General features: G+C 37.6%; 1 protein-coding gene across 1 annotated transcript in view; it reads right to left on the reverse strand.

Annotated features, from left to right (window-relative positions):
* GRIA4 (glutamate ionotropic receptor AMPA type subunit 4) overlaps window positions 1–20266 on the reverse strand; it is a 462811-nt gene extending 442545 nt beyond the window's left edge. The window contains exons 1-3 of the mRNA XM_049889438.1: window positions 20063–20266; window positions 19392–19565; window positions 18044–18202 (exon numbers count right to left, since the gene is read on the reverse strand). Of these exons, the coding sequence (XP_049745395.1) occupies window positions 18044–18202; window positions 19392–19479 (247 nt within the window). The 5' untranslated portion in view covers window positions 19480–19565; window positions 20063–20266. The remainder of the gene's footprint in view (window positions 1–18043; window positions 18203–19391; window positions 19566–20062) is intronic.
* Between the last annotated feature and the right edge of the window lie 1100 nt (window positions 20267–21366).

Genomic DNA, 21366 nt, shown 5'->3' on the forward strand with positions numbered 1-21366 from the left:
AAACTTTCATCTAAAATACAAAATAATATATATATATGTATATACAGTCATGCATTGAATTGTGTCTCCCCAAAAATATGTGTCAACTTGGTTAGGCCATGATTCACAGTATTGTGTGGTTGTCCTCCATTTTGTGATTGTAATTTTATGTTAATGAGGATTACAGTGGGTCACATCCTTGATCCAATGCAAAGGAAGTTTCCCTGGGGTGTGGCCTGCACTACCTTTTATCTCTCAAGAAATAAAAGTTAAGGGAAGCAAGCAAAGAATGGGGACTTCCTACCACCAAGAAATCAGTGCTGGCAGCACGGCATGTCCTTTGGACCTGGGGTCCCTGGGCAGAGAAGGGGGAAGATTGATGAGAAAGCTGACAGAGAGAGAAAGCCGTTCCCTGGAGCTGATGCCCTGAATTTGGACTTCTAGCCTATTTTACTGTGAAGAAATAAATCTCTCTTTGTTAAAACCATCTACTTGTGGTATTTCTATTATAGGAGCACTAGGAGACTAAGACATATATATAGCCTATTTCACTCATCATTATACCTTACATATTTCCCACATAGGAAAACATGATTTTCAATGGCTGCATAAAATTTTGCCAAATAGACAGCACATTGTTTTCAGTCTAATAATTTTAAGGCATCAGAGTATTATTATCACTAACGGAAAAATTTCCCTTTGAAATAAAATAAGGAGTAGGAGAGGTGAAGACATTGGTATTTTGAAAATAAAATACCATTTTAGTAGCAGTTCCCTCTCAATAAATATATTCACACTTGGTTTCTAATCTGTGATTTTAACACTTCTGTAAAATGAGGTTTATTTTCACATTCACTTGTTTTCATACTACATAATCATTACCAAAATTTGTGAAAACAACAAAAATCAAATGGTAAAGGCACATATGTATTATATACATAATAACAGATTATGAAGCATATATAACAGAATATAAAATTATTTATAATTATTCTGACATACATTTATATACATTTGCTGTATTTTTATTTTCAAAATTAAATAAATCTGCAACTCATGTGGAGCAAAAATATGCACATATAAGCTGAAAGTCATAATTCACTATTTTGAAAGCAAAGAATAACCATACCTTGCAAATTATGTACGATTTTGTCACCATATGTTTTCCTTTGGTAGATTTATTTATATAGCAGAGAGAGAGAGAGCACACTCTGGTATTGCAATGGTTAAGTGCTTGACTGCTTGAGGAAACTTTGGCAGTTAAATGCACCCGTGGCTCTGTGGGAGAAAAGACCTGGTGATCTGCTCCCATAAAGATTACAGCCTAAGAAACCCTATGGGGCAGCTCCACTCTATCACACAGGGTCCCTCTGAGTAGGAAGTAGGAATCTACTCGAAGGCAGACAACATATATATACATATGCATATAAACACACGTATACATAATACATGCATAATACACACACAGACACAATTATCATTCTAGTCTTACGACTGCTTAACTTACTTTTTGTGGATCAGTTCTTATTACCTATTGTATGCGACTGAGTGGCAAGGTGCAATTACAGTGTAGTATTTTTTATAGTGTTACACGGAGCTCTGGTGGCACAGTGGTTAAGCACCCGGCTGCTAACCAAAAGGTCGGTAGTTTGAATCCACCAGCCACTCCCCGAAAACCCTATGGGGCAGTTCTACTTTGTCCTATAGGGTTGTTAGGAGTCGCAACTTACTGGATGGCGTTTTTTTTTTTTTGGTTTATAGCGTTATATAGTAGAGTATTAACCAATTGATGCTGAGTTGATTCTGGCTCATGATAACCCCGTGTGTGTCAGAGTAAAACTGTACTCCATAAGGTTTTCAGTGGCTGGTTTTTCAGAAGTATACCGCCAGCTCTTTCTTCCAAAGTGCCTCCGGATAGACTCAAAATTCCAACCTTTCGGTTACTGAGCATGTTAACTATTTGCACCACCCAAGGGCTCCACAGCATAGTATAAAAGGAGTGGGGGATGGTCTGAACTTTAATCAGGAATGTTAGATGTGGTATGCTATCAACATTTACACTAATCTGTGAGGAGACATAATTGCCTTTACATATATTGTGAATGATGCTTATTTCCTACCGTCAATACCAGCTCTTTTCCAACCTGTCTATTATCATAACATATACGGTTTACAATTCTGAAGATATGTGGTTGAGACAATAAGCTGAGTATGTGTTCCTGGAAGAAACAACACTTGATTGAAAATAGTGAGCAGGGTTACATACAATAATGGATTCTACGAACAGCAACTGAAGTAGCAAAGTAGCATTTCTTGTCTAGGAAATGGTTTCTAAGTGCATCTGATATGGGAAAGGACACCACAATTTCCTATACACATGAATGATGAACAATGGTGCCAGAATTCTTTCTAAAACACAAACATAATTAGGTTATAAACCCTTTAAAATAATTCTCACTGTCGTCTGTCTTAGAATAAAGAACAAAATTCTTATCCTAACTTATAAGGCCCCTCCCTGCCTCTATAAATCGTTATGGAAGCAGACTGCCACAGAGAGGCTGGTGGGTACAAACCGCAGACTCTTTGGTTAGCAGCTACGCGCTTAGCCATTGTGCCACCAGCGATGTCCTATGGGTAGCTATGAGACAGACTGGGTTTTGGTTTAGTTTCTCTGTCTCTGCAGGAGTGTTGCCTCACCTCCACTTCGCACTCCATTCCCCTGCCACATTACTGTTCCCCAAAGTTGTTCATGCATCTTCAAACTTTTTCCTATACCTAGTTTTTTTTTTTTTAATCTCTCTTTATAGCTTGGCAAAATCTCATGCATCTCTTCAAGGACCAGGTAGGCTGTCACATAACTCCTGAATCTTCCTCTAAAAACTTACATGCTAGGGTGGGTAGGGGTTGGAGGAAGGGAATGGGGAAGAGGTTCAGACAAAATCAACGACAGTAACTTCCCAAATCATTTACCGACTAAGGCACAGAGCCTCCAGGACAAACAGAGCACCTATCTTTCCCTGCGTATCAGCCAGGTCTGCCGTGGGAGAGCTATGCTCCTCTAAACAACTGACGCTTTTTAAAATCATTCAACTATCTCCATCAACTCCACATATCATTATTACATTTAGATGACAGCCTTTTTTGCATCTAATTAGAACATCTTTTTCTACCATCAGGCTGATACGTCTGTAAGAAAATAAAATACAAAGTAAGAGAGAAAACACATACAACCCACTGCTGAAGACACATATAGTCTCTAGAAACATACCAAAAATGGCTGAACTCAGATCTGCTGGCACAATTTAGATGGAGAACTCTCTGTACTGAAAGTCTTCCATAAGGAGCCTGGTTAGACCTTAATTAATTTAACCATTCCCCAGCTAAACACTGCCAAATGATGCTTTAATGAGTTTTATCTTGTCTGGAGATGTTCCTATATTCACAGGGTCAAATGATTCAAAATTTACAACAGGTTTTTTATAAACTATGCCAAAATAATTTTCAAAAACATTACATCTATTTTAAATGCCCTAGCCATCTTGATTGATTAAAAATTCTCTTCATCTTTACCACTGAAATTTTCTAATTATATAAAATTAATTTATATCTCATTTAAATTTATTTTTCTATTATTAATAATAAAGTTAAATATGCTTTATTGTTTGTTGACTAGATTTATCTATTTACTCCAATGTGAATCATCTCTCTATATGTCTTTTGTCCATTCTTTTCTATCTAAAAGAAGGTGGTGTGTGTGTGTGTGTGTGTGTGTGTGTGTGTCATCCTTTATCCAATATAGCGGCATGAGTTATTTTTCCAAGATTTCATTGCCTATTTTATTTGTTTTACTGTATAAAAAAATACAAGTACAATGAAATGGAAATCTTTCTGGACAACACAGAGAAATTTGATCAAAGAAATTGTTTTAGAAGAATTCACATTTAACTGACCACACACACCTAAAAAGTATTGATCCATGCCCTGGTGTCATCCTATATCTACCCTTTATCCCAGCCTGGTCTGAATTTTAATCAGCAATATAGAGGAGTACACAGTAAAGGGTTACACAGAATTTAAAGCAGTTTATAACTAACTGAATTAAAATTCAAGATAATCCTGACGTTTCCAAACAAGCTGAAATTTAAGAGTGTACATATATAATCATTAGGAGCCCCGGTGATGCAGTGGTTAAAGCACTCAGCTTCTAAGTAGTTTGAACTCAACGGCCGCTCTACAGCAGAAAGATGTGGCAATCTACTTTCCTAAAGGTTACAGCCCTGAGACCCTATAGAGCAGTCCTACTCCATCTTATGGGGTCGCAATGAGTCAGAATCTACTCAGTGGCAACAGGGTAGATGCAATCATTTACTTTGAATTAAAAAATGCTCCATGGGGAGGCTAATTTGTAATGATTCATTCTGAAAAAGAGGAGAGTGTGAAGCTTTAATTGACCAAAAAAGTTAACATGAGCCAAAAGAGTGATATAACTAATTAAAAACCCAAATAATCTCGGGCTATACTTTCTATGCATACAGTCTAAATAATTGGAGTTAACATTCTCACCTGGACAGATTATGTCAGATCATGATTAAGAGTGTCAGAAGTGTGGGGTGTAATTCTGGACAGATCATGACAGGGAGTTTGAGGGTTAATTCAGGTCACTACATGCTAATGAAATTAGATAAACTCAGAAAACATACAGAATACTAGAGCATGGATGTTAAAGGTTTTAGAAACTTTACGTGATTGTAAATAATTAAACAAACAAAAGAAATATTTTGTGTAAATAAAGGAGCCCTGGAGGCGCAGTGGTTAAGAGCTCAGCTGTAAACCAAAAGGTCAGCAGTTCGAATTCACCAGCCTCTCCTTGGAAACCCTTTGGAACAGTTCTACTCTTTCCTGTAGGGTGGCTATGAGTCAGAATCGATTAGATGGCAAAGAGTGTATGTGTATATATAAGTATCTCAAGGCATGTACAAGATACAGAGTACTATACAAGAAATATGACTATTCAAGCAAAGGCAGGTCAATGGCTATGCTGTATGGGATATCATTTAGACTTTTTTATTTATAGACATAATATCTCTTTCAAAAAATCATGTGCATAGCTATAAAAGGTGTGTATATGTATATGTAATTTTAGAAAAAGTATAAAACCAAAGAAGTAAAACAAAACACAAAATAGATTTTAGAACATAAAAACAAGGTACATTTTTCAAAATGAGGAGTAATAACATTGTTACTGGATAGTAAATGCGGAATTGAGTTTCCTGGTTGTCCCAGCAAAAAAAAAAATATTGACTTATAAATTTTCCACTAAGAAAGAAAGAAGCATGTCAACTTTTCAAGGAAAAAAAACAAAAAAACTCTTCTGTTGTATTATAAATCTTTGGAGTAGGGAAGAGGTTAACTGCTTTTCCAATTGTGCCTAGGTAAAACTATATTTTAAGTTGTTAAAAATTAAGTAACTAAACAATGATAGGCTCATTTTACAAGGGGAAGAAATAAAGGGTTAAGGAAGCTATCAAATTCATTTGTGAAATTTAGTATAGATGGTAAAATTATAGACACTGCAATGTAGTTAATCAGGATCTGACAGGGATAACATTATTCATTTTACTCTGCTCCCCGCTTTTCACAAGATTGGCTAGTTGCATAAACTTCAAGAAGTGCAGAGGAGGCAGCCAATGCCTAAGCAGATGGGACTCTCCTGAGTGTGCTTACTGGTTCACCTGGGCTTCCCGAACAGGCTTTCACCTCCATTGAAAGTGGAGTTGTGTCAGCATTTTCAAGTTCTTGGTCAGCAGATATCAAATGTTGTAAGCACCTAGATATTCCCTTCTGCCACATTCAAATTGATCAAAGTGCTACCTAATCAACACAATGTACGTCAATTTGCATCTACAGACCCACCTTCTTCTTTCCAGGATTTATCTGCTTCCTTACTTAGCCCATCGCATATATTGAATCAAATGGAAAACAATGCAGAAAAAAAAGTTCTGAAGGCAAAGAAAATACATAATATTTCTTTTGTATCTTCATTGTTTTTATAGCCTCTGCTTGAAATTCTCTAAGATCACACACGAAAATTCTTTATCATAAGGATGCCCTGATGAGGAGTGAGGAGAAAAAGCATCTCACACTGCTCGTTAATTTATTCAAAGGTATGTGCTGATTCCTACTTTGTATGAGGTTATAACTTAACAAGCCAGACACGAGCATAGATTCTTGGAGTTTATATTTAGTGGGGAATATAGATGACAAATAAGTAAACAGATAGATGAAAATAACAATTACAGATTGTGATAAATACAATGATGATTATACGATTGGTGATATAGAGTGACCGGAGCTTTGGAGTGGGATGAATTACTTTCCAGAGGGTGGCCAGGAAGTATTCTCTGACGTGATGACATTTGACCTGATAATTGGACTGAAGAATTCAAAGAAAAGGGAATGGCAAGTAAACAGGAATAGAGGAAAGAAAGAATTAAGCATGTTTAGATAACAGAAAAGTGATCAGTGTGGGCTGGAGTACAGTAAGCCAGGTGAAGAGAGAGGCAGATATCAGATCATGCAGGAGGATCGTAAAGAGTTAGAATTTTATTCTAAGAGAATGAAAAGCTATGGCAGAATTTTAAGTAAGGAGGAGATGTGATCTGATTTATAACTTTATAAAGTATGTAAAGTGGATGAAGAGAAAAGTCGGAGCAGGAGATGGACTATAAACCAATTAAAGTAGTAGAGCTGACTTGAGTTAGGATGGTGGGACAGAGCTGAAGAAAGACATATTTGTGATATATTTTGGAGATAGGACAAAGAGAACTTGGTCAGACGGTGAGTGTCAATCAGGAAAAAAAAAAACCACCCTAGGAAGTAACAGAAGATGCAAGAAAGCATATGATAAAAATATCAAAACTAGCAATATGACCACTAGGGACTGGCAGAAAAGAGCAGGGGGCTGAAGGGTAGCAAATAGAATAACTTGGGATGAGATAAAACACAGAACTTCTGCCCAAACTCCAATTCAGTCAAGAGAGAAAGGACAGGAGTACTGTGCAAATATAGCAGTTCAAAGCACTTATAAAAGAATGACTTATTCAAATAAATAGTGTAGGGAAAGGAAAAAAAAAAAGGATTGACTTCCAACACACATAAGAAAAAAAATTCCAGGAGAGTTACAAGTTCGAAATATAAAGTTTTAAATCATAAAAATACTGGAAAAATAAAGGATAATATTTTTATAGATGAAAGGATGAGGATGCCTTCATAAGCATAACATGAAACCCAGAAGCTGCCATATAGAAAATGACTCACAGATTTGACCACATACAATCTAAAATGTCTTTGACAAAAGACATCATAAATGAAAATGAAAGCCAAAGGCAAAGTGGAAAAGTAATCTGCAGCATATATGACAAAGGGTTAATCTCTACAGTGTATAAAACACTTCCACAGATAAAGAGGAAAACACTGGAAAAATACAGAGAGCTCACAGAGAAAGAAGTACAGAGGCTTATAAACATAGGAAAAGATTCTCAGCCTCACCATTAATCAAAAATATGCAAATGAAAGCAGCAATTAGATATCATTTTCACCCATCAGTAGAAGTGAAGAGACTGATAATGGCTACTGTTGGCAAGTCATAGGAAAACAATTATTCTCACATACTGGTGGTTGTAATTAAGTAACTTTTTTTTCTTTTGAGGAAGGCTAAACTGACAGTATCTATTAAATCAAAAGTGTACATCGTTTGAAAGAATATTTTCATCTCTAGGAATTGATCCTACAAGAACATTCACACAAATACACAAGGAGTTTTACTGTTGCTTTGTTCGTAATAATGAAAATGAGGAGACAAATGTGGATCCAGAGGGGAATGTATAAATTAATCATAGTAACTTCACACAATGAAATATTATATAGCAGTAAAAGAAAATGAGATCGCTTTTACATACAAACAGAAAACAATTTAGCTATCTATAATAAGTAAACCATTTACAGAATATACATAGTGTCACAAAGGAGCCCTGTTGGTGCAGTGGTTAAAGCACTCAGTTGTTAACCAGAATGTTGGCGGTTCAAACCTACTAGCTCTCTGATGGAGCAAGATGTGGCTGTCTGTTTCCATAAAGATTTACAGCCTGGAAACCCTATAGGGCAGTTCTACTCTGTCTTATAGGATCGCTGTGAGTCGGAATTTGACTCAACAGCAATGGGTTTGGTCTGGATAGTGCCACACCATTTTTATTAAATATACTTTTTCTAGATATATATTGCAATCTTATGTTTATAGCTCTCTATTTCCCTCTATCTAGGTAAAAATCTAGAAAGATTTACAGAAAAGTGTTTACTGTAATTATCTCCTAGTGGCAGAATTACAGAAGATTTTGACTTTTTAAAATTTCTGCATTATTTGAAATGTTCACAAAGATGAGTTAGGTTTAACATAAAAAAATACGAAAAATGGAAAGAACACAGTGTATATTTAAAGTTAATGATGAAAAATTGCTCATTTTGAAACAAGCATTTGAGCAACTAGAATAATCAATTAAATGCTGAGTCCAGCTTATGGTGTTTTCCATTTTTGTTGTATCTGGTGAAGCGTAATGCCTATTCAAAAGGAAGTATTAAATCTCAAATATTTTTGACCTTTTATTTCCAAGAAAACATTGAACTTTTTCATTGACAATATGAGTAGTTCTATTAAGTTGAAGGCAAGTAGAGATGCTCTGACGACTGGAGTGATTTTAACGCAGGGTGAGGCTCTTTAAGACAGTCCTAACTTTGTTTATTTGAAATCCAAAAACATGTCAAAGAAAACCTGAAGTCAAATGCCTGATAGCTAAGCAAATCCTAAAGGAAAGCACTTGGGAAACTATGTTTCAAATAGCTGGGTATTCTGAAATCAAATAAGATTCCTATAAAAAATACGTAGGCTGGCCAAATAATGAAGCATTCAATGCTGTTTGCGTAACACTTAAAGGAACCATTTAGTCATTTTTACACATGGTGGTATTTATGACATGGATTTGGCAATGCAAAGTAATGTGGGTGTCATCATTTAGAATTCTGAAATTTCTAGACTGCATTATGAACCATACAGAAAAACCAATGTCTAACTATAAAATGTTATACCTATTTTTTTTTTTTATTTGCTGGGGTAAATCAAAGTTGTTAAAATAAAGAGGTCACTTTAAATAAAGTCACCTAGATAATGCCACTCCCAGTGGTTGGTGTCTTGTATAAACTGCTATGACGGAGATATTGTTGTATCATGAATAGCAGGCAAAATAGTATATCGGTTAAGAGAATAGGCCTCAGGATCTGATGCCCTGGCTGCTTTGTGATCTTAGGCAAATTTTCGCAGCTACTGAGTTCGGAATCGACTCAATGGCACTGGGTTTTTTTTGTTTTTTTTTTGACACAAATCTTCAGTATGTCACCTATAAAAATGGTTATGATAATATCTACTCCTTAGGAGTTGTGTAAGAATCGAGGTAACACAATAACTTGGTAGACAGTCAACACTCCATTGTTATACTTATTACCATTATTATCAGAGGAGGAATGAGTTTTAATCAACAGGGAGATGTCAGCAATGTCAAACCCTGCAAACCATTCACAGCAATAAGGAGTAAAGAACGATAATTGGATTTACTAACTTGAAAGTCACTGATGACCTTCAAGGACACAGTGTTCTGGTAGTGGTGATGTTGGGGAAAAGGTAAATAGTGATAAAAATAGAGGACGCTGACGTAGAATATTTAGAACTTTTGATACGAGGAGAGGGAATAAAAAGATGACAGCAAGGCAGAGGGCCAAGCCAAGGATTTTTCAAGCTAGGTCACACTAATTATTCTCCACATCAGGGAAGAAGCTAGTGGAGCTGAATTTTATGGAAAACAAAAATTCTGGTTTCAAAGACAAAATCCTATCCTGCTTCTAAAATGAAGAAGCTAGGGAATGAAGTGCTCGTCTTTTACCTAATTTACATGCAAATGGTTAATGAGCTCAGGCTTGGGCTGCTAGCTGGAAGGCTGCAGGTTTGAGTCCACCCAGAGGCACCTTGGAAGAAAAGTCTGGTGATGTACTTCTGAAAAATCAGCCACTGATAATCCTATAGAGCTCAGTTCTACTCTGACACGCACGGGGTCGCCATGAGTCAGAATGTACTGTTTAGCAATGGGTGATACTTAGGACTCTGGTACTTGGCCTTTTTTTTTTTTTTTGGTGAATGGAACTCTTTGAAAAGCTGTTTAAAAGTTTGGACTGTGTCTTTGAACACACACACACGTTGTGCATATAATTAGGATTATTAATCTATCTTGTTTAATCTATCCATGAACTGATCCTCTCTTAAAGGTCTATAGAGCCCAAGAAGTTACCCTTTCTTAGGACTTAGAAATAATTTTGACAAATACCATTTAGACTTGTACACATAAATTAAAATTAATGATTTAGTGAGAGGTCATAAAAGTTCCTATGAAATATCAACAGAAATATATTTATTCAAAACAGATAAACTGCCTTTTCAAAATATAAATGTAAACTAGAAATAACTCCTGAAATGATAAGAATGTCTCAGAATAAATGCTTTATATGTCATAGAAAATGTAATGAAGCTAAAATTAATTGAGTTCTAACTTTATGCTGAATGTTTTCCAGACCTTTTTCTAATACTCATAATAGTTATATACCCTTAAGAGTCATGTTAACAGATGAAGAAAACAGAAACCAAGGCTCAGAAATGTAATTTATCTAGTATCAGTATACAAATTCAGCCCCAAAGTCCAAATAAGACTATCTCCGCCTAAAATAAAAAACCAAACCAGTCGCTAAAGAATTAATTCTGACTCATAATAACCCTACATACCTCTAAATAAAGATAAGACTATTTTAGGTCAATATATTATATACGAACACTATGACTTAATAGAATCTATGTATGGTTAATAAAGGCTGCTTTTTTTTCCAGGCCAAAATACAAAAGAATGCTCTCAAAAGAAGGAAAGGTCTATGTTAAAAAAAAAAAAAAAAGGTATTACAATTATCCTTGCAATTTACGCTTTAAACTCTGAGCCTTTGACAAGGTCGATCACTTGAAATTCTTCCTATCTCTCCGCTCCTGTAAAATTAAATTACTCTTGCCTCATTTTCCTCTGAACTCTCTGACCCATTTTCCGTTCATCTCTTTTGTTTTTCCTCTTCCTGCCCCTTAAGTATTGGCACTTCCTGGGTTTCGCCCTTTGCAGTCTTTTCACTGTTCATGCTTTTTCTGGGTGACCTCATCTACTTCCATGGCTCCAACCAACACCAACTGACTGTCTTCAGCTCAAAATGGACCCAAGAGCTCCAGATATACACATCCAACTGTCTACTTCTTATCTCCATATGGATGTCTCTTAAATACTTCAAAGTAAGTCATGCCTACACTAAGCTCTCATCTTTATCACACAAATCTGCCCCTTCTCTGTATGTCTCTTTCTCAGTTGATGGCACCACTATCAAATCATCTACCCAGGCCTGAAACTTGGGAAATCATTTTTAATCCTTACAACTCTCCTTAGGAGCCCTGGTGGTGCAGTGGTCAAAGCGCTTGGGTGCTAAATGAAACCTTATCAGTTCCAACCCACCAGCCACTCTGCAGGAGAAACATGTGGCAGTCTGTTTCCGTAAAGATTTACAGGCTTCGAAACCTGCTGGGGAAGTTATACTCCGGCCTATAGGGTCGCTATGAATCAGGGTTGACTCGACGGCTGTGGGTTTGGTTTTAGGACCACTCTCCATTCCCACCGTTCCACAAAAATATCCAGTCAATCACTAAGTTCTGTCAGGATTAGCTGGTTAATATTCCTGAATCTAGGCGCTTTTCTCTCTTCAATGCTTCTACTTTTAGTCACATATTTATCATTCTAGAGTGTTGTTACTGCCAAGATTCAATTACCTGGTCTTTTTCTTCCTGTTTTGTTCCCTTCCAATCTATTCTTTCCCTTCCAACCAGCCTGTTCATTGTAAAATGCAAATTTGATCATGTTGTTATTGCATATAAATCATTAATGGGTTCCCCTTTTTATCCAGAAGAGTCTCCTTATACTGACTACAAGACCCTCTGCAGCTCCGTAGAGCTCCTCTCCATAGCCCACCTCTGCTTTCCTTCACGCTCAGTACTACAGCCAAACTACACCGTACTCGGCGGCTCAAACACACCTGGCTCTCTCACACCTTGGTGTCCTCTCATGTGTTGCTCTCTCAGCCAGGATGCCCTCCTTCCTTCCTCTTTTCCAGAGGCCTAAACTAGAGTCTTAACACTCAAATCAGGCAACATCTCTCCTAGAAAGCCGTGTCAGGTTTGGTGTAATCATCCTTCCTGTAAACTGTCTCTATCACAACACCGTGTTTCTTGCTGTGTTGTTAGCTGCCATCTAGTTGATTCTGGCTCATGACAACTGCATGTGTTACAGAGTAGAACTGCTCCATAGGGTTTTCTTGGCTGTAATCTTAATGGAAGCAGATCGTCAGGCCTTTTCTTTCAAGGCACCTCTGGGTGTGTTTGAACCACCAAGCTTTAGGTTAGCAGTTTTGCACAAATTTTTTGCACCACCGAGGGATACTGCAACTGCTATACTGTAATAACTGATTCGTTTATCTTTTCCACTGGACTCTCAGCTCCTTGAGGGCAGCAATTACTCTAACGAGTTTTTTGTATTCTCAGTTTCTAGCACGGTGTCTTGAATACAGTTGCCCCTGATAAATATGCTTAATGAATTAGTGTAATAAATCCGTTACCTAATCCAATGAATGGATGAATTCATTACATAATGACTTTTGTCTGCTGTATCACTCACTGTCATGTGATTAATGAACAAGTTGCCCAGAAATATCTTGCCATATTTTCTTTAAAACACTGCAATTAGGAAAAAAAAAAGATAAATGACAATTCTTTTTTTCTTGCTTAATATATATTAATTTAAATGTGTATTTTTCACATCTTTATAGCCTCCTGATAAGGCTCTACAGCTTATCGGCTTACAGTATTTGGCAAGTTAAGTGACTCCTTTGAGCCAAAGCCGACCTAACTACAAAACAATGACTCTTTTCCAAACTGTCTCACAGCTTGAGGTCAAGTAAAAGCATGTATGCGAAAGCAGTTTAAGACTATGTATTGTCATAAATGAATCTACCCAGACGTTCTTCTGAAGAAATGCCTGGAGACCTACTTCCAAAAAATCAGTCTTCAAAAACTCTATGGAGTTCAGTTAGACTCTGATACACATGGGGTCGCCATGAGTTCAAATTGACTCAATAGCAGCTTTTTTAAAATCATAAAATGTAAAGGTGTATTATATTCATTCTTCATTTTAAAATTCTCAACAGTAATATTACTCTGTAAATGACAGCAAGTAAAATTTTTCCTCTTTGTGGAATAAACACTTGGGAGAATCTACATTAAAAAAAAAAATTAAGGAGTTTTTGTGACAATTTTATGAAAGCTTAATCCTGTGACAACTCTGAAATTTATCAATTGAAATTATACACCATCCTATCAGTTAAGAAAGGGACAAGCCATAGGAACATGAGTCGTATCTTTGTCATTAATCTTACAATGGAAGATTGGGGGAGGAAGAAAAGTTATTTTAAAACTAAAGAATTATTTCCAATTAGCATAGAATCTTGCTATTAATTCAAGATAAGGAAAACCTGCCAACAGTCACAGTAAAGTCAAGTCACTCATTCTCCTAAAAATAAGCAAAAGTCAAAGAGTAATTCTAACATATCTTTACTATCGTCGTTGTAGGTCAGCCCATCAGAGTTTTATGCTTAGCATGTTCAAAATTAATACATCAGACTTTTAAACCCAAAAAAACCAAACCCACTGCCGTCGAGTCAATTCTGACTCATAGGACCCTACAGGACAAAACGGAACTCCTCCACAGGGTTTCCGAGGCTGTAAAACTTTATGGAAGCCGACTGCCACATCTTTCTCCTTTGGAGCGGCTGGTAGGTTCAAACCACCGCCTTTTTGGTTGGCAACTGAGTGCTTTAACCCCTGTGCCACCAGCTCTCCTCTATCAGATCTATATATACTCTTAAATTATCTTTTTAGGGCTTCATGTCCAAAAAGGGAAAACATTTAACCATATTCAAATACAATTTAATTAAAGCCAAATACTACAACATTTAAAAAATTAGTGCACTTAAATTCAATGAGTTTGTTGTTGGAATTGACTCAAGAGCAACGAAGTTATATAAGTGGAAAGGCCTGCAAAGTCTACTGGATACAAGGTCACATTTTCACTGTATTGATATAAATTAAAAGCTATATTTTACATCTCAGGCTACTTTTGTATGTGACACTCACTTTGGGTAATTCAGTGTTGACAACTAAACCAACCACAAAGAGAATATTTAACTTAATAACATTTTTGTTATTACTTTGGTACGATATCCATTCTATGATTTTAGACAGAAAAGGAGAACAAGATAAACACATCACTTAAAAAAAAAAAAAAAACTAACCAATTGCTCCTTCTTATCAAAGTTCAAAAAGCTAGAAATACTCCAAAAAATTCTTTTATTATTTCACTAAGGTTATAATACATGGATACTCGATCTGTTCTGTTATTGATTTCCTATTGTCCATCTGAAATTGAAAAGGGCTGTCTGGTTGGCACTCTTGGGCAAATTTAGCATGCATAATCCTCTATACCAAAATATCTCTATTCATTAGTTATTCGAAAAACAGAAGAAAACAGCCTTTCTTCAAGTTATTCCAAATATTTTGCAAGTATATATCCAATTTAACCAGTGTATTTGTTTGCAAAGATAGCTATTTTGGTATCTGTCTGAAATGCAATTGTATAATATTTTAATAAAATAAAATTGTCCATATTGAACTTATTTTTAAAATATTCTTTTGCCATTCCCCACACTTTGGATAAAGATACATCAAAGAAAGGTATACTTTCAATTAAATTTTAAAATTCGAATAAAAGGGCTACTGATTGCATCTACTTGTTGTTGTTGTTGTTGGAATAGATCGCAATTTTATATTATCTGTATTTCTTATCATTTCAGTTTTATATTGAGCAAAGTGTGATTTTCCCATGGCATGATGAGTTTAAAAAAGAAAACAATATTTAAATTTAAGCTTAAACAAGGACTGCTGAAAAGAAAATAAGCTATAAGAAATATTATTTACCCTTAGGAACTTGGGATTTAGTCCGAAAATAATAAGTTTGGGTTAACCAGGCTCAGATTTAAACAGTGTGTCAACTTTATACATAGAATGGCTTAGATTGCTGAAGTAGTCTTAGAGCACTAAATTAATTCGGAGGCAGAAGAATTGGCCTTAAATTATATCTGTCCACAACATGACCAAAACTCTTTAATCTGCCATTTTTGTCTTTGAGTATACAGTCTATAATATAATTAAACATATCCTGTTTAATGACCCTTATATACAGACTAGACCCTGCAGTTTTACAAGAAACCACTGCAGGGAAATCACAATTAAATAAACCTAACCAGCCACATATTACATCTTTACACTTAATCCAACATGAAAAATTTGAAAATCCAGTCTGTATCACTGTGAGAAATGAGTTCCAAGTTAATTCTCCTGAACACTGACTTTCAAGATCTATTTTTACCCTTTTGTACCCAAAGGCCTAGAGCTTGATATATGAGGTAGCCTTATGCCCACTGCTTACGTTTCACCTTTAATTAGAGTGGAAAATCACTCGTGTGTATGCGCTTGGTCAGTCCAGGCAACAATCACAATCACCTGACCCACACTCTCTGACAATTGATTTTTCCAAAATTTTGCTTAGATTTGCTTTAAGGACATTCAGCATACTCATTTGTCAAAAAAAAAATTACCCTTTTCCCACTAGAAAATATTTCTCCTAATTTAAAATTAAAAAGTGTTTGTAAACACCTACATAAAATCAATCATTTACGATTATGAAAAATAGCAGGTTACTAACATTGTGTTACACTTGGATTAAAAAAAAAGATTTAAACTTTTCTTTCAGTTTTCTCAATCCTAATCTGAAAAGATTAGCATGCTATAGACATTTTACATTTCAATTTTTCTACTTTTGTTCTGTATGCAGTTTTCTATCAGTTTCTTAACATTTACAGATACTTTAACAGTAAGATTTTATTTTATATAATATTTTCATCAGATAAACAAAATAACACTAGTTAAAATTACCCTAAATGGGTTAACAAATGGTGTGGTGGATGAAAGCATTAGCATTTTATACTGTATATACGTGGTAGTCAGCATACGAACTTGAGAATACTTAAGAACTTAATATAAGCAAAACAAAACACCAAAATTGCTTACATGTGTCTGTCTCATTTAAGAAAATCTTTCAAAATTAATTGTAAATAATAATTACTATTTAAAAATTAATTTACTATTGACAAAGTCCTTTCCCATATATTTGGATCATGGATGATTTTTAAACTCAGCACGACTTGCACTGACTGACTCCTAGGAGATGCACCAAAAAATATTTAAACAAATGATATTCATGTATTAAAGAGAATGCTTTATATCTATAATTACTTTTAAAAATTAGAAGATAAAAATAGTGAACTATGAAAATTTGCAAAAATGACTATCTACAAACTGAGCTCTAACTTATATGAATTTCTTTTTAAAAATAACACCCTCCTGCTCTACTGTATTGTAGATTTTATAACTAACCACAACGAATACATTGTTTAATTGATTAGTACTTTCAGAAACTATGGTGGTCTTGCAAAATGACACAATTTTGTCAGTTCACAAAAATGTCAAATGCTTAACCTCCTAATAAACCAAGTTCTAGAATTAAGTCCTAAAGAGAAGCCAAAAATAAAGGAAAAGTGATCATGCCATCAGTTAGGTGCACTAATGGCAAATAAATATTGATAGAAATATTTAAATTAATTAAATATATAGCCTTCAAACACTTAAAACTCTTTGCTTTGAGTTATATTTGTTTCTTTGTTCAGTACACTTCCTTTAAGAAAATTTTTAAAATTAAAATATACCAAGTTTGATATAATACAAATGCTCTATAATTCCAATTGAACATTTGATTACTGCTATGAAAACATGCAAAATTTTATACAGAAATGACTCCTACATGTCTTATATAAACTATAGCCATTATCTTATATATGTACATTTTGAACAGTGGTATTAGCATGTAAAATCGAGGAGATTTTTAATATTTCCTTCAAGAGTAAAAGTGCAATACAAATGTTATATTGACTGATCACATTTTAGATTGTTTTACAATAACGTATTTTTTTACATAAAGCTACACAATATCTTGGACAGAGCACTAAACATTTGTTTCATTATAGCATTAGGTGAGGTCACACTGTTTAGTTTCATTGTGTGGGATAACAGATCCATCCAGCTGCTTTGTGAATTCAGGTGGATCAGAGACTAAAGTGATTTGGCACCAAGATAAGGATTCATGGAGTTATAGCCAGAGGATATATGCATTACGTGATAGTAAGAGACATCTACAACCCAGAATATAAGAGCAGGGCAGCCTCAAATGACATCACCAGACCATCTGCAGCGTCAACCAACTGACTTAAATATACATCCTACACACCACCGCTCCCCTCTCTTTCTCATTATCAGCAAACCCTCCATGGCCTTCCCCAGTCTAAAAGAGCATGTGTCTGTTTTAAAAGCAAGACATATGCTAACTCAAATCAAAAACAAGTAAGAAGCCAAAGGGATCAAATTAAAAGAAAAAAAAAGCTCAACTGAGTAAAATTTTCACTACATTGACATGTAGATAATAGGAACAACAGTGAAACATTAAAGGAGAAAATTAACTTGAATTATCCAGATAAAGAAAGAGCCACCTAATTATCTGAATCTAAACCTTGTTGTAACTCTGATTTGCTCCTGAATCAGACATCTGTGGGAACCTTGAATTTCTTTCTTTAAAAATTAAAACAACAACAATAATAATGAAGGGAACTCTATTGTCTCATCTTAATTCTCTTCTAATTTAACCATAACTTCTTCTGTTTTACTTACAGGCGTTTGTTACAGCAAAACTGTTGGCTGTCTCAATGTTGTCCACATGAGGTACCAAATTAAAAGGAGCTTCCGACGCATTGGGGCTGGTGTTATGAAGAAAAATTGCTAATCGAAAAGCAGTGTATTCCTGATCTGTGTTTCGGATGAAGAGACCACCTATTAAAAACAGCGGGAAAAGCACGTTCAATGTTTCTTCGTTAAATGTTAAACCCACCCCAACCACTGTCAAATCTACTGCGGTTCAGAAGAGCAAGCGTAAGCATAAGGAACTGTCCCTGGCACATCTTGGGAACCTGCCCTTTGTCCCGAAGGGGCATGCTTAGTATTTTAGTCTTTAGGACAGCTCGGCTTTTTCCTGTCCCAATCTGTCATGATCACAATGACCTCTGAGACCATTTAGTGTTTTCCTTTCCCTCTCTTGCCTGCCCCATGATTCCCAACACCCTACTACATCACCCAGCTCAGGGCATTTCTCTCCAAGGGGCATGCAGATGAACAGAAAAGAGGATTTGCATTAAAACACAGAAACGAAGAGATGTGGCGACACGCAGGGAAGAGGGAAATCAGAAAGGAGAAATGAACTTTGTATTCCTGCAGCTCATGGGCTCAGCTTAATTAGCTCCGTTTTGTGCTCAGTCCACCAGAAATGATGCAGTGTTGAGGCTGGGCTTAGCTGCAAGAAATTCAATAGCTGCGTCCCATTAAAAGACAGGAGAGGAAAACAGCAAAAAAAGCTAAAGACAGTCCCTAGAAATAGAGTCCAGGTAGACGAATACCAGGGGAAAACCTCAAGAGGAAGACAAAATAAAAGGAGAGAAGGTTTCAGGCAAGGGATCTAACTTTGGAATCAGTCAACCAGTAGCAAGAAGAGGCGGAGGCTGCGGGTGGAAAAGCTTTTTTGCCCCAACAGTGTCTTTCTGTAACAGGGAGAAAGCTGCAGGGTCCAGCATGGGAAGAAGTGATTTTTTTTTTTCTTTTCCCTCCTGAGACCTGGACACCCTTCATGCTCTAGAGAAAGGAATGAAAAGAAATATCACATAAAATGCAATCAAACCCTACAGAGATTTTTTTTTCCCAACTTATTCCAATCTTACTTAGGCGACTTGAGCCAGAGATGGTAATGAGGTATGGGTCCGAGGAGGGATAAGTAAGCAGTCCTGTGTACATTTTCAACTGAACCTGCACCAAAGAAGCAGTCTTTTTTGTAAATGGGGAAAAGAAAGAGAGAAGCAGAGGGAAAAGAAGCCTAAGGTGTCCTCGAATTGCTGATCAGCAACTCATTTAACTCACTTTCAGAAATCTGCTACAGCCAGCCGCATGCACAGCCCACAGGAGCAGAGCTTACCTATTTGCACGCTGCTCGGAAAGGCTCCCATGGCGAGTCCCCAAAATCCAGAAAATAACAAGACAATCTGTCTGCAAATAATCCTCATCTTCTTTTCTCCTCTCCCTGGCGCGTGCTCTCTTTCTCTCGCACTTTTCCTAAAGGCTGCTCAGAGAGGCATTGAAGACGATGGCGCTAAAATTAAAAACAACCGAAAAAAAAAAAAGGAGAGGTTTGGGTGGTTTATGATTACGCCTGTTTTCCTTTAGCAATCCATCGTGAGCTGCCAGCTTTTTCCCGCAGTCTCCATAGCCCTGGGTGAGGTTTTCTGTCCGGCTGGAAATGTTGCACATGCAAAAGATGGTGGTGGAGTGTCTAGTGGCTGCTCACAGGGATGAGACATGCGCTCTCTGTGCGCCTCACTCGCACTCGCGCTCGCCCCTCGCTTTCTCACATACACACAAACACTGGCGCCGCGGCCGCCGCACGCGCTGCCTCGCTCGCGCCCGCCGACATCCCCCGCCAGCCTACACCAGCCCGGCGCGCCGCTGCCCTCCTCGCGCCTCCTCCTCCAGCGGGCGCCACCTCCGTGCGCCCCTCGCCCTCCGCCCGGCTTCCCCCTTGGGTGCTCACCGGCGCGCCCCTGTCTGTCCGACGTTCCAGTGCTAGTCTGAAGACAGGTTTTTGCTTACCCTCGCCACTCGCTGACTCCCTCCTGTCTTCCTCCCTGGTTCGCAAAGGGACGGACTCCGAGGCTGGGCACCCCCAAGGCTCCCCTCTGCTTTCCCGGAGCCTCTGTTTCTCAGCTGCACTTGGCAGGAAATGGGCCTGCGGGCCGGGGCCGCAAACCCGGATTAGGGGCGGGGTGGGGGCGGGGGGTTAGTGCCTCCCCAGGCCCCCGGCCCCCGGCCGCATCCTTGCAGGCTCGAGGGGAGGACGGGCTCCCTCCCTCGGCTCCAGCCCTCGCGTTCCCTCTCCACGTAGCCCTGCTCTACCACAGGGCTGCGCGCGGGGACTCCGGTTCTCGCTGCAGCAAAGATTGCTCACCAGCAAACAGCCCGGGAATCTGGAGAACCCGAGACGGGAATGCACGAGGTGAAGGGACACAGGGAGGGAGAGGAGTAGAAAAAAGGGGCAAAGGCCACCCCGGGGCGTGCCTAAGAGGCAAGGGCTGAAGAAGAAACAATTGTGGGAGATAAGCGTGGGGAAAGATGCAGACGTGTTGAAAGACCCTAGGAAGACGAGGAGGGAAGAAAAGGTTAGTTTAAATAATAGACAAAGTTTAGGGTAATGAATAGGATGAGGTAGAGACTGAGAAATGAAAATTGAATGGTGCCTCTAATATATTCTCTGAAAGTCATGATGTAGAATTAAGACTAAAAACTGCACGAAGTGTGAAGTAGGAAAAGTAATTAAGGACTCTTTTCTTTGCAGTGGAAAGCCTGGTGGCGTAGTGGTTAATTGCTACTGCTGCTAACCAAAGGGTTGGCAGTTCAAATCCGCCAGGCGCTCCTTGGAAACTCTACGGGGCACTTCTACTCTGTCCTATAGGGTCGCTATGAGTCGGAATCAACTCGACGGCACTGGGTTTGGTTTTTTCCTTTCCAGGGGACCATTCTGGAGGATCCTTTCCGTCTGTACTGTAGCCCACTTCTGGAGCAGGAAGGGCAGGTGTTGAGGGCGATGAAGGAAGGTGAGGACAGCCTTTGAGGCAGTGGGCACAGGTGTCTGATAGAAAAATCGGGTATTTTTCATCTATATCTTTTATTGCCTCTGGCTCTGGGATATGCTACCTAGATATAACCTCTAGAAAGTCTTAAGCACTTCATTGATGGCGTCAATAATTGTTTTGATTGGGTAGAAGAAAATCAATTTTTCTACAAAGTTTTAGGGCTATGGTCTCACTTCCTTTCTAGAGCCATCTTTAGGATTGTCATTTCACCTGGTTGCCCTTCTATTGAGCTGGTGCCCCAGGCAGTGTCTGTGGTGGCAGTGA

Source organism: Elephas maximus, chromosome 7 (genome assembly GCF_024166365.1).
Source record: "Elephas maximus indicus isolate mEleMax1 chromosome 7, mEleMax1 primary haplotype, whole genome shotgun sequence".
In the NCBI taxonomy this organism is placed as follows: domain Eukaryota; kingdom Metazoa; phylum Chordata; class Mammalia; order Proboscidea; family Elephantidae; genus Elephas; species Elephas maximus.